The sequence below is a fragment of the Mesoplodon densirostris genome, chromosome 1, assembly GCF_025265405.1.
Source record: "Mesoplodon densirostris isolate mMesDen1 chromosome 1, mMesDen1 primary haplotype, whole genome shotgun sequence".
Lineage (NCBI taxonomy): Eukaryota > Metazoa > Chordata > Mammalia > Artiodactyla > Ziphiidae > Mesoplodon > Mesoplodon densirostris.
In genome coordinates this window covers 16602552-16616746 of record NC_082661.1, presented here as the reverse complement: position 1 = coordinate 16616746, position 14195 = coordinate 16602552, and the positions used below count along the sequence as shown (strand labels likewise).

The 14195-nt window shown below is 42.5% G+C and overlaps 1 protein-coding gene across 1 annotated transcript in view; it reads right to left on the bottom strand.

The window, feature by feature from the left end:
- Positions 1–14195, bottom strand: part of ABLIM1 (actin binding LIM protein 1) — a 186493-nt gene that overhangs the window by 113580 nt on the left and 58718 nt on the right. Inside the window, exon 4 of the mRNA XM_060099208.1 lies at positions 10478–10587. Within this exon, the coding sequence (XP_059955191.1) occupies positions 10478–10587 (110 nt within the window). The remainder of the gene's footprint in view (positions 1–10477; positions 10588–14195) is intronic.

Here is a 14195-nt window from a genome sequence, read left to right as displayed (position 1 = left end):
TGACAACTACTGACTGGCCACAATCCGTGTCGAGTTACTGACATGAGTCTGCAATTTTCTTTTCTAGCATGTCACGGCAAATTCCATGGGTATGAGGCCACCAAAAGAAAAGACAGATAAGAGGGCAAAATGCAAATGTGTTAGGCTAAGCACTTTTCAAGAATTAGTTTTTTAAGTACTTTTTAACTTCTGAAATTCTACGCTGCCATCTGCCAAAAAGCAATACATGGGGTCACGAGACAAATACTAGTTGGGGCTGAGGGGAATTGGAACATTCATATTTATTTATATTCAAATAGGTGCAGTGTATTTGCCATCTTATGGCTCTCAATAATTTATATCTAAATTCACTAAAAATGATGCAGAATTATTTTAAAAGGTTATGGGCTGCCTGAATATGTAATCTTGAACTAGACTTTGCAAAATCACCTACGTCCTTGCCTAGGTTAGCTGCTCCCTTTGCTATCTTGATGGCCATGATGGAAACATCACAAGCCAGAGGGCCTCTGACCTGCTATTTTAGGTGAAGGTTCTTGTTGTCTTGGGAAAGCAATACTGCACAACAAACAAGTTTTCATGGGCCATAGCAGCAGCAGATTATCAGCCTCATCAGGAAAGTTGTAGGCAGGACCAGGAACAGTCACCTTCTGAGCCCTCTATTATCTAATATTTGGCAGTCAATCCCATCTTTCCTTCTTTTAAAGTGTATATTATATATACTTATAGCTTTGGTCATAATTTTTATAAATACAGACCATTTACACATTTGAAACTTCCAATTCTAACCCCTGAGCCAGTGGTCACAGAATTCCGATAGGAGTATTACGAATTCTCAAGGTCAAGACCCTCCTAGGCTTCCCTGGTGGCGCAGTGGTTGAGAGTCCGCCTGCCGATGCAGGGGACACGGGTTCGTGCCCCGGTCTGGGAAGATCCCACATGCCGCGGAGCGGCTGGGCTCGTGAGCCATGGCTGCTGAGCCTGCGCGTCCGGAGCCTGTGAGCCACAACGGGAGAGGCCACAACAGTGAGAGGCCCACGTACCGCAAAAAAACAAAAAACAAAAAAAGAGAAGCCCCCTCCTTTAATTAGCATTGGGTGTGTTTTTTCTCATATTCATGACCAGGATCTGAATAGGAAATTTCATTAAAAGGAGCCAGATTGTTTGCCTTTCCTCTCCGTTAATTGGTTATGAATCTATTAAGCAGGAGTTGAATGGAAGGAATTCTGACACATGCTACAACATGGACGAGGCTTGAAAACATTATGCTAAGTGGAAGAAGCCAGAAACAAAAGGCCACACTTGTATGATGCCATTTATGTGAAATGTCCAAAATAGGTGAATACACAGAAACAGAAATCAGATTGGTAGTTCCTAGGGGCTGGGAGAAGGGGTGAGCTGGGAGTAACTGTTTAATGGGTACAGAGTTTTCTTTTGGGGTGATGAAAATGTTTTAGAAATAGAAGTGGTGGTTGGACAATGTTGTGAATGTACTTAAACATTCACTTTAAAATGGTTAATTTTATGTTATGTGAATTTCAGTCCAAAAAATCTGTACCAAGAAGGTTTGCCCTTATACTGATTTCCTTAATTAAGCTGTAAACTTTAACCTGGTGAGGAGATTCATGATAAATCTTTAACTGGCTCTGGTCACCCAGCAAACCGGGCTCTTGCCAAAGAGGAAATCATACTTGAGTTTTACGTCAGTTTCTCAGATCCAGTACTCATTAGCCAACATCAGCTCACTGACTCTATTCCAAAGATAGAAAGAAGAAAAGAAAGGGTAGAATGTCAGTTTCAGTACTTTCCTCATGTGACCAGTCACTTAATACATACACAGCTGAAGGTCACAGCAAGGGCAAACTGCAGTGAGACTTCAGTCTGGAATGGGCCTTTTATTTATTTATGTACTTATTTTTTTGTTTGTTTTTTTATAAATTTATTTTTATTTATATTATTTATTTTTGGCTGCGTTGGGTCTTCGTTGCTATGCACAGGCTTCCTCTAGTTGCAGCGAGCAGGGGCTACTCTTCATTGTGGTACGTGGGCTTCTCATTGCAGTGGCTTCTCTCGTTGCAGAGCGGGCTCTAGGCGTGTGGGCTTCAGTAGTTGTGGCACACGGGCTTAGCTGCTCCACAGCATGTGGGATCCTCTGGGACCAGGGCTCGAGCCCATGTCCCCTGCATTGGCAGGTGGATTCTTAATCACTGCACCACCAGGGAAGTCCCTTTTTAAATTTTTTTTTAATTTAACATTATTTTTATTTTTGATGTGCTTTGGTTTTAAATAGGTAATACATACACATAGTTCAACATTTTTTTTTCATGTAGTAAAAATAATTCCTTTCCTTCCCTATCTCCCTGCTACCACTCCCTTTCTTCTGGAGATAAACACTAAGAGTAATTTCTCAGTATCCCTCTGAGGACAGGCTATAGGAATATACAACTATAGATGTACACAGCAGCCCTTTGAACAGCTAAATCTTTACTGCTGCTGAAAAATTAAACTGGGGAATAACCACGCTTCCAATCATTAAAATTCTAGTTTTACTGATAAGTTGTCAGAAGGTGTGGGTCTTATTACATAAAAGACGTATCTAGTGAAATGAAAACAGCAAATAACAAAATACCATTAACTTGCCAACCACTGAAACATGTTTTTGTACACATTTTCCCTTTTTGCCCCTTAGTTGGACCCATTCCCTATAAGGTGGGAACTTTTCTTCCTTTCTTGCAACCGAGATGATCCAGGTTCTGGTTAAGTGAAAAGATATGTCACTCTGGGATCTTTATGTCTGACTCATAATTGTAACAGGTTTCAGTCTGAAAAATCTAAATATTAATGTTCCTTTTTGTGACATACCTTGTCCTCCTGCAATGAATCTTTGGCTACTATGTCAATTCCAAACTCTCTCAACAGTCTAATCCGTACCCAGTAGAGCAATATTGGAACTGCCATGTCAGGTTAGACCCTGTCCTTCCAGGCCAGGGGCTGGCACCTGAAGTGCCCAGACAGGTGAGGCCTCTCTAACCTCACACTCAAAGTTGGGAAATACATTCCCTGACCCTTCTACTGAAAAAAAACCCCAAAGTCAAAAAAACCTTGTGATGCCGTCATCAGCCAAATTATCTAAAGCAATAGCTCCTTCCCCTTTTATTAAATAAGAGGAAAAACTTGTAAATAAGATGAGAAAATGAACATTTAAACATGCCGATACACCTTGCCCTCATGCACCCAAGCTGTACTATGTAATTTTACAAAACCACAAAAGCCATTGTCACCATCGTCATTCAAGTAGCATTCAGAACTCAACATTCCAGACCTGGGAGCTGAGATTTATTACCTGAAAGGCTCTCCTGGGATGGTATCAATTTACCCACTAAATGAACATTCATGTACTTGCTGTATGCACAGTGCTATTCTTAGGGAAAAAAAAATAAAAGAGCTTGTCATTAGGTAGCTCATAGTCTGGTTGGAGAGAAAAAGATGCAAAGAGCTAGGGGAGCTATGCGGTAATAACTGTCACAATAGAAATGCAAAGCACAGCTTTGGCCGGGACACCTGTAAGCTGGCCCTGTAGCCAGGGAGCCTAAGCAAATTCAAAGCTTTCAATCTTTTGTGTGACACTCAAAAGAACAAATGATGTTTGATGAGAAGGCACATGACCAAAATGCTATGGGAAGAATTTATGCGAAGTTGTACATGTGTCTATAGCACTTAGAGCAAAATCCAGAAGCATATCCACCAAAATGTTAATAGAGGTAATCTCATTGTGATGGGATTTCGGGTGATTTTCATCTCCTTCTTTGTACTTTTCTGTAAAATTTGTATTGTTTTACAATGAACACTTAAACCCATTTAAAAAGAGAAGATTGTTATTAGCTCTGTTTAGAGATAAAGATGGCTTTGATTCAATTTCTGGAATGTTTATCTAGGGTTTTAATGTGCTAGACCTTGTATAAGAGAGAAAGACAGCAGGGTCCTTATCTTTAATGAGTTCATTAACTTGGTGGTGGAGGTGGGCACACATTTAAACAATTAAAATGCAACAGGTTATGTACCAATGTTGGTTTTTTAATTGTGACAAATGTATCGCCGTAATACATGATGTTAACTATGCAGTAAAGAATTTGGCTGGTGCCAGGAGCACAGTAGGTGCTCAAAGAAATGCTCATTGAATGAATGAATGACATCCATATCTTTCTTTGACATGGTCCTTTCATTCATCTTCCTCACCTTTTCTCACAGCCATTACCTGTACCCACAACCAATGGTCTCCCCAGCTCTGATCACTGATGTCAAATCACTGATTTTGCACACCACTATTGCCATTACCACCTTAATCTTTCTAGAACATTGTTTTTATCTGGTTGTCCTCCAGGTTAAGCCAAGCTCCACATTGCCAAACTCCTCAAAGCCTCCAGAGACCTGGTGCCCTTGCTCTAACTTTCCAGCTTTTCTTCTCAGGACGTGGAAGAACAAAGCCTTTGTTCTGTTTGGGTTCCCCCTGTGCTGTTTTTACAAGTACCCTCCCCACATTTAGACTGTCCTCCCATGTAGTAGTATCTTACTTAATTCCCATAACAACCCTTAGGAGTAGCTATTTTCCGATTTTCAGATGAGAGCATGAAGGTTCTGAGATATCCAATAGCTTGTCCACGACTTCATGGCTAGGAAGAAGCAGGACCAGGAGTGAAACCCAAGCACTCTGAAAGGTAGAGCCCACATTTGAAACCAGCATGCTACGCTCTCTTCTTCTGTTCCTTTCTGATTCTAAATTATCTCTCAGCTCAAGTTCTAGTCTCGTAACTTCCTTAAAGAACAATGGTTAACATTTGGATGAGCTTATTAGGTTTCATGAATCTTTTAAGTACTTTACTTATGTGATCCCCACAACAACCCAATGAGAAAGGAACAATTATTATTATTATTATTATTTTAACTCATTTATTTATTTTTGGCTGCCTTGGGTCCCCGTTGCTGTGTGTGGGCTCCTCATTGTGGTGGCTTCCCTTGTCATGGAGCATGGGCTTCGGTAGTTGTGGCACGCGGTCTCAGTAGTTATGGCACACGGGCCCAGCCACTCTGCGGCATGTGGGATACTCCCGGACCAGGTCTTGAACCCATGTCCCCCGCACTGGCAGGCAGATTCCCAACCACTGCACCACCAGGGAAGCCCGAGAAAGGAACTATTATTGTTTCCCATTTTATAGGCAAAGAAACGCTGGCAGAGATTGAGTTCTCAAGGCCACACAGCCTGTATGTGGTAGAACTGTATGTGTATAAAAACCAGCCATCAATCTGTCCAGAACCCATACTCTTTAGCAGAGGCCTGCCAAGCCTCCTCTGCCATCCTATCCTACTGGAAGAAAGTGTCTCAAGAAGGTGGGGCTGATCTGTTTTGAAGACCTTGCCGCAAAACCCATCACCATGAGTCAAAACCCAACAATCCATGGGTTGTATGTGTGCACGTGTTCCTGCCTTCACAATAGGTTTTACATATTGGTGGAAAATATCAAATGAACAGAAAAGACAGCCACCATGAACGGTAGAGTGAAAAACACACAGTCACAAAAAGCAAAGATTGTCCTACACAAAAATTCAGAAGTCAATGCCTGAACAGTAAGTTTTTGTTTTATAAGTAGTCAGTACTTTTATCTATTTACTTATTTAATCCTACGAGGTAGGTACCTATTGCCATCCCATTTGATGGAAGAGGACATGGCTAGATGGCTAGAGCCAGAGCCTGACCCAGGCAGTCAGATGCCAGCGTTAGATCATCACCACTCCACCTATTGTAGGTGCCTCAGCAGACAATCCCACTCAACCTGCAAATGTTTTTTTGAGAGAGAACATAGATAAAAGAAAAATTATCTTGCAACTATTAAAAGCTATAGCACCAAATAGAAAAGTAAAATAATTGAAAAATTCTTCCTCCCCTTTGAAAACATGCATATGACTGTTTATCTGAAATGATTTAAATTCAGTCCAAGCACAGCATTTGCCCCAATACCTTAGGAGTTCCAATTGCAGTTGGAACAATGGCAATGCTGTACAGAAGGGGTAAAGGAGAGGAAGATGGGTTTGGATGTATGTGTGGGGGGTGTTCATCGCATCAATCTGCCAAACCCACACACAATCAGACACCCTTTGAAACGGAAAGGGTGATCGTAGACAGCAACCCACTTCTGTTCGGATGCCTGAAATACACCAGAGCCGTGCAGGAAGCAACATCCAAACCCGATTCCCTACCCTCTAGGTTGTCACACACAGACTCCCCCTCACCAGGCTCCTTACACCACAAGAACCAGTCCCTCAATTACTGGCAGATACATGAAGAATGGAGTGAAGTTAGGCCTTAAAGGAGTGTCAATAAACTTCTGGGAGAGCATCATGCTTTCTGGACATACATTTTTATTTCTAAAGAATGAATCAGCTAGACATGGGCCATTGATTTTTTTTTATCAATGATAAAAGCAGTTTAATTACTGTTCATTGTAACCCTGTGAGGCAGTGTTTACTATTATCTCCATGCTATATAATGTTTGTTGCTTATTGAATTCAAATTGCATTAGACTGGGTGCAGCAACAGTTTTTACTAATTCAAGGGCAATAATCTTTCATTGAAGTAGTTTGTTTCTACGAATAACTTCCTGATGGTTTCTATTCACCAAACCTTGCTACACCAGGGAGGTAACTGTGGCCCGTAGAAAGCACACAGCCCTTGCAGGCAGACACTTGAGTAAATCTGCAGACAAGTCAGGTCACTGCTCCAAGGCTCAGCAACCCCCATCTTTGGAAATCAGAGAGTGATACCTACATTGTGAAATAAATATCTGGGACAGTAACATGGCATCTGGAGCCTGGGTTTGTATCCCAGCTCTACCACTGGGTAACCTTGGGCAAATTATTTAACCTCTATGGCCCTTTGTTTCTTCATCTGTGAAAAGGGGATAGTTTTAGTACCAACCTATAGGGTGGTTTTGAGGATTAAATGAGTTAAAATTTGTACACCAGCTACACAGTGCCTGATCACAGTGAGTACTACGCAAGTGTTTTAAGAAGAAAATAAAATAAAGGTGAGAAGAGTTACTGTAATGTGGAAGAAAGCGCCAAGCAGAGTACCCAAGACATCACAGGCACTCCACAGGGATGTCTCCCTAAATTAGAGCAACACAGATATGGTGGCCCCTGAGTGGCTGAAATTGCACCTCTACTGGGTAAGCTCAAACAGAGCCTATTTTGTGTTAATTCTCATCACAGCACTGACTTGCTTCCATTGGCCACTCTTCACTTCTTCTCTCCCTCTCACACTGTCTTCACCTCCTATTCAGTGATTATGGAAAAGCAGCCACAGAACGTGAAATAAAATTTCGGTTCAGAAGAGCAAACTCATTTGTGAAAGAACATTTCAAAGGAAAAAGAGGACCTTGACTCTCTGATCTATTTCACCAACACTGTGAATATTATCAAAGAAAAGTTTCATTATTTGCTTTTCTTTAGGAAACTTTGCCAAGTTAAATTTAAAAAAAAAGAATCAAAGTAACATCAGTATAGTTTTAAAATATAGGTCATTTCTTAAAGAATTACAAAGAATAACCAAGTGTTTTCTAATTATGCTCCAATGAATTTCAGAAACTTGCTGAAAATTCACTTGCTCTTGTATTTGTGTGCCTGCCTCCTTTGGGTATTTTGCATGTGTGTATCCATATATAAGAGCTCTCTTTTTGACAGACACCCACACCCACACGCCCCAGAAATGCTATGTGAGTACTTATCTAAACAGACAAGTACTTGTTGAAAATAAAAATGTTCTGACCAAAGCAGTTGCACAGAGAAAAGGGATTTCATCCACTGGGAGCAAAGGAGAAAATATGATTTGGTCCAACAATTTGCACATACGCAAATCTAGCATTAGAAATGCAATGAATTTGAGTCTGATACATTTTATACTTAGAATTTTAATTTCTTTTTTATGTGCATAACAACTATGTCATATAAAAAAGAAAATATAGATAAAGCAAAACAATGTTTAATAAAAATTGGAATAACTATTTTGGTGGAGCTATGATTAGGAAACATGCTTCCAAATTACATGGAGGAAGAGGACTGGAAGCCTTTAAAAATATCCTCCTTCTGTTTCTTAAACCAAAGAATGAGGAGTATTAGATGAAACAAAAAGACAGCCCCAAACTCGGAGTCAGAAGCCCTGCCTCTAACCCTACCTTATTTTTGGATAGCTTGTGTGACCTTGAATGTCCTCGTGGGCTGCAATATCCTCACCTATCAAGAAAGATAGTTGGACTAAAGGACTCCACTGAATTTGAGGATGCAGCCAGTCCTATAATAGGCCTATGGACATGATCTTCTGTTATAGATTGTCATCCTATCCTGGGACTCATAACATCCTGTTTTTCTTAACTAGACTGAAGAATTCCTGCAAAAGTTTTTTGGTAACATACTTTCAAAGGAAGCCCTCTCAAGCAAGGGATACCTATTCTCAACCTAGGTCACCTTCCCAATGACCTGCATGGGGCAGAGTAGGTAAGCACAGTGAAGGACTTGAAACCCTATTAGGGGTCTAGGATAGTGTCCTGTTTTGTAGCCCTTATCCTACCCAGGCTGCTGTTATTTATTAGTAGGGCATATAAATGCACATGCTAAGGATCTGATCATGTGTGTTGAATAAGATGCACTAATACATTTATTTTCTTCTTTTCTCCCAATGGTTAAAATCCAATTTCTATGTAAATACGTTTGGTCATAACATTCTTATTTTTAACAGGTATACCTCTTCTACTTTAACAGGAGGATTTGGAAGTGCTGTTATAAATTACAAGAAATTCCTCCAGAGCAGAAGGGGCTTATCTCATTCTTATGTATTGAGACTGGCAGGGTTTAAAGGCATTTGTTCCCTGAGGACCAGCACAATCCACAGAAACCGAGGCAAACCTCTATCAAGTCCATGTCCTAATGCCCCAGGAAACAGAGGGAAGGAGAGCTTCCTTGCTTGCTGTCCTGAGTTCAGAATCCCTCTCACCTCAGAGTGAACTGACCTACCCAATGTTATTTACTACAAGAAATACTGCCATTGGCCACTATTTTTATTTGGAAGGAAGTTGGTTTTCTTTGGATTCATACAGGTCAGACAAGCCTTGTCCTCAAGAATTACCAATCCCGGGCTTCCCTGGTGGCGCAGTGGTTGGGAGCCTGCCTGCTGATGCGGGGGATGTGGGTTCGAGCCCTGGTCTGGGGGGGTCCCACGTGCCACGGAGCGACTGGGCCCGTGAGCCACAGCTGCTGAGCCTGCGCGTCTGGAGCCTGTGCTCCGCAACGAGAGAGGCCGCCATAGTGAGGGGCCCGCGCACCGCGATGAGGGGTGGCACCCACGTGCCACTGGAGAGGGCCCTCGCGCAGAGGCAAAGACCCAGCACAGCAAGAATAAATAAATTAAAAAAAAAAAAAAGAATTACCAATCCCATGATGTATGGATAGCTTGTCCCATACTTTCTTCCAATCTCACCTTGGGTGACACTTTTTAAGAGTGGTCTCCCTGATTGCCCCAGACAAACACAGACCCATTGCCCTGCTTTTTCTTCCCACTTTAATTTTCTTCACGTATTCGATATTTTTGTACACTCACTCATTGCCTGCCTGCTCCTACTAAAACATAAGCTTCCTGAGGATTCTGAGTATGCTCTGTCCACGCCTGTATCTCTAGTGTGAATGACACACACATTGTACGTGCTCAGCAAATTATCTGTTCAGTGAATAACTGTCAGAAACCCTCCAGGTGAATAAAGAGTACTTAAGGGTGATAAAGAATAAAGAATTATTTAAGAGTAAATAATAACCACCACATGTGCCCAAGGCACAGTGGGGATAGCTTTTCTAATATAGAGACATCAATCACATCACCACCAAATGCTCTCACAGCTTAACCTCCATGACCAGAGAGGGGCATTTCTGATGTAACAGTTTATAATTCTTTTTCCTTCATTTACTATCAAAATACACAGTGTGATGTCCAATTCTATTTCTGTCCTTTTGAAATAAGGGAGATGCTTCTCACTGCATGGGTTTTAGTGAAGGTTTCTCCACGCATCACGTTTTACAATTGAAAATGCCTTAGAGGGCTTCCCTGGTGGCGCAGTGGCTGAGAGTCCACCTGCCGATGCAGGGGATGTGGGCTTGTGGCCCGGTCCGGGAAGATCCCACATGCCGCGGAGCGGCTGGGCCCATGAGCCATGGCCACTGAGCCTGCGCGTCCGGGGCCTGTGCTCCACAACGGGAGAGGCCACAGCAGTGAGAGGTCCGCATACCGCAAAAAAAAAAAAAAAAAAAAAAAAGAGAAAGAAAATGCCTTAGATAGGCCTACTCTCGGCTCCCACTACCAGAGTTTCTCAAAAAGGAAGGTACCTGCCTAAGCTACCTTTGAGGAATGAAGGAATTCATGTCAACAGGTGGCTGGGGCACTTACTGCCAGAGCAGGAGGCTTCTTTAGGGCTGGAAGACATCGGCTGTGCACAGAGTTGGCAAAGGCAGTCTCTCCCATTGAATGTGACTCGGTCACCGGGTGGAAACGGGCGCCTGGAGACAGAAAGACATTGCCCTCAAGGTTATTGCAGCAATTTCATTCCTCTTCCTCACTCCTGCTTGGCTGGCCTCTGGTGCCAGTTCATTGCTTTGAAGAGGAGCACCAGCCAAACCATTTGAAATGCAGCCTGAAGCAAACCAGCCAGCTGGATCCAGTCCAAACAAACACACAAACGTGCCTCATTTTGAGAGGAAAGGAGAATGCACGGCTTCTACGGGCAACCAGATAGTAAAAGGATACCATTTACCTCCACTCATTAGTGGAGGGATGTTCCAACAAGTCACCTAGCAGGGCACACACAGTAAAATTTTCCTTTTCCAAATGGAAACACATCCATGAAGAAATATTTTAAATGCCATGCATTCCTATTCAAGCTTAAGGCCCTTCCCCAAGAGAACTGGTTACAGGTCAAGCATTAACTCTTTAAGTTCCCTGGACCAATGTGATAATTATGCTGAATTAGACTTTGTCCTGGACGTCTGAATGGGCGAACTAAATATCTCACAGTGCTAGGGGCCCAGCCCCTTATAAACTTGGAGAAATACGAAGATGCTATAAATATCTGTTTAAAAATTAATATTAGCTTCTTTTCAGAAAGATATTTTCCTTTCACATTAGATATTCATCAATAACAGCACACGTTGCAAAAACATTGCCTTCTTCAGGTACGTTATCAGTTTCTTCTGCTCCCAGTTCAGCAGGCAGATAGCTTTAAAAAAAAAGTCATTAATTAATAGCCATATGACAGTTTCCACGCCTACTTTCTTGCAACTGACCAATTTGCCAATGATCTTCATCATGAGTTTTCAAACGTGTGATTCTGTCAATCAGGAAATTGGAAACTCATAAGCTAAACATCCCCACACATCTGAGTTGGAAGCAATTTCTTAAGAACGAATTCAAGCTTCTGGACATGTTTTACGTTCACAGCTGCCTTAAGTTGCCCTTAGGCCGTCTAACAGTTGGTGATTGACCATGATGCACGCACAGATAGTAAATTTGGACTTAACTCCACAAATGTGCTTGCTGCCAGTCATCAAGGAGAGTTTGAAACGCTCACACCGCCAAATTTTAGAAGTGCTGAGTTGAGGTGGTCTCTCCTCTCCTCTCCTGGTGCCGTGTTACTTTCCATTGCTCAGATAAGGCCCAGAGAGGTTAAGCAACTTGCGTGGATCGACCAGCTAGGGAGACCGAGCCACAGGCAGGTGCAGGTGGTGTCCACCAACTCAGAACTTGCTCTGTCTTTAATAATCAAAGTCACACTCTGGTGGATACCAACAAGGCCTATCGCTTCGCACTTATTAAGTTAAACCAAGCAAGCCTCCAATCTGCTCTGTAAGGAGGCCCTCAGGGGGTGAAGAGTCCACAGACACAATAAGCTCAGGTTCTTTGCCTCTGATCAGGGCCAGGACCAGGGTGAGGGCAGCGAGGCACCCGAGGCAAAGCATCTAAGGAGGCCCCCGCTGTCAGGAACGCCGCATGACCCGGGAGTAAGCACCCCTTTAAACTGTGCGCCCAGGAGCCTCCCTGGCTTCACCCTAGTCCAGGCCCTGCATCTGATCTAAGCTTCTATTTCTAAACTTGAGCCCCACACAGATCCACCATGGGACAAAGCAGAGTCCAGTTCTCAACAATGCGACCAGGGCTTCTGAATTTTGTTATTTCATAAATGACCCCCCCTTCATTTCCCTACGTCCTCTGCCCATATGGGTTCACTTCCTTCTGATATTTGCCTGAATGTTTGTAATAGAAGGAGAACTGGATTTAGAGTCAGAACACCTGAGTTCAAATCTTGGCCTTGCGATGTGAGGGACTGGGAAAATCCCTTACACTCTGAGTCTCAAAGTCACTCATAAGAAGGGATACGAATTCCTGATTGACTTCACAGAATTGCTCAGAGGGTTAAATTGATTTCTACATGAATGCAATTTGTAAACTGTAAAGGTGGCCTCCTCAGAGGAAATTGGCGTCATTCAGCAGCAGCAACAGTGGCAACAGTACTACAGCAGCAATAGTGGGCACCTCTCTGCTGGCTCAAACATGCAGGGCCAGGGCTACAGCTGATAAGTGTTTGTCCGTTACCAACTTGAAGCAATGATCTTTCAGGGCCAAGATCAGGAAGGCTCTTGGAGGTTACCTGGGCCAGCACCCTCCAACCTGACTGAGTCTCCTCCTCCTTGGTGGCCCTTCAGAAACTACTAAATCATCATGAGGGTTAGGAGGGAGAAAGGCTAGAAATGGATATTTTTAAAGAGACCCTCCCTAGGGGATTCCAGTGACCATCCAGGTTTGGGGAATCACTTGTATGCAGTTCACAGCCTCTCACCTTACAGATGAGACAATGGCTGTGGAAAAGTTAGCTCACATAGGTCTCAAATCAGCCCAGGAAGCAGGACCAGAACTCGAGTCTCCCGAATGCCAGTCCAGGCTCTTAACCAGGCTGTGATCTACAGCCTGAAAAAGGAGAGGTCAAGAGGAAGCTTTGCTTTTGATTAAATACAGAAAAAAGTTCAGCTCATTAACCCAGAATTTTTAAATTATGATTTTAAAATATATATAATTTTTTTTTTTTTTTTTTTTTTTTTTTTTTTTTTTTTTTTGCGGTACGCGGGCCTCTCACTGTTGTGGCCTCTCCCGTTGCAGAGCACAGGCTCCGGATGCGCAGGCTCAGCGGCCATGGCTCACGGGCCCAGCCGCTCCGCGGCATATGGGATCCTCCCAGACCGGGGCACGAACCCGTATCCCCTGCATCGGCAGGCGGACTCTCAACCACTGCGCCACCAGGGAGGCCCTAAAATATATATAATTTAAAAACGGGCTAATAGTTATATAAAGTTATTAAAGTAATTTGATTATGACTATTTCATCTAAATCTTATTACAATTTATCCACATTAATTACAATTATCTTGTTAATTAATTATACAAAATCATATTTACCCTTCTAGAGTTTACATTTCTCTGGCCTAGAAACATGAAATGCTGAAAAACAAAACAAACTGAACTGAACTGTAGTTTTTACAAAGGCATAGCAAAATGGAGCACATAGAATCAACACCATTCCAAAAGGCATGGGATTGCCTAATTAGTATGGGTCAGTTAAGTAGCTGATCCTTTATTGGTGAGTCTCATTATAGGAGTCAAACCCATTGTGAATTTTGTAATGTGTAGCACTCAAAACACAACAACAATGAACCACATTTTCCACTCACACTTCACACAGTTTCCTCCTTCTCTCTGACTGATCGTTTTAATCAAGCTGCTTTGTTCAGTAAAGATCCAACCTTGGTGGATGATAGAGAGGAGGGGTTGGCAACTTTTCCCCTGAAAGATCAGACTGTAAATATTTTTTTAGACTGTGCAGATCATAAGGTTTCTGTCACAACTGCTCAACTCTGCCACTGTCACTTGGAACCAGCCATAGACAATACATAAACAAACGGGCATGGCTGTGTTCCAATAAAACTTTATTTACAAAACAGGTATTGGGTCTAATTTGGCCCATGGGGCAGTTTGCTCTCACTGGTTATAGAGCAAATGCAACTATTTTACACACCCACTGCCCCACACTGATACTTCCAAATAAGCTTCATCTGATAAGA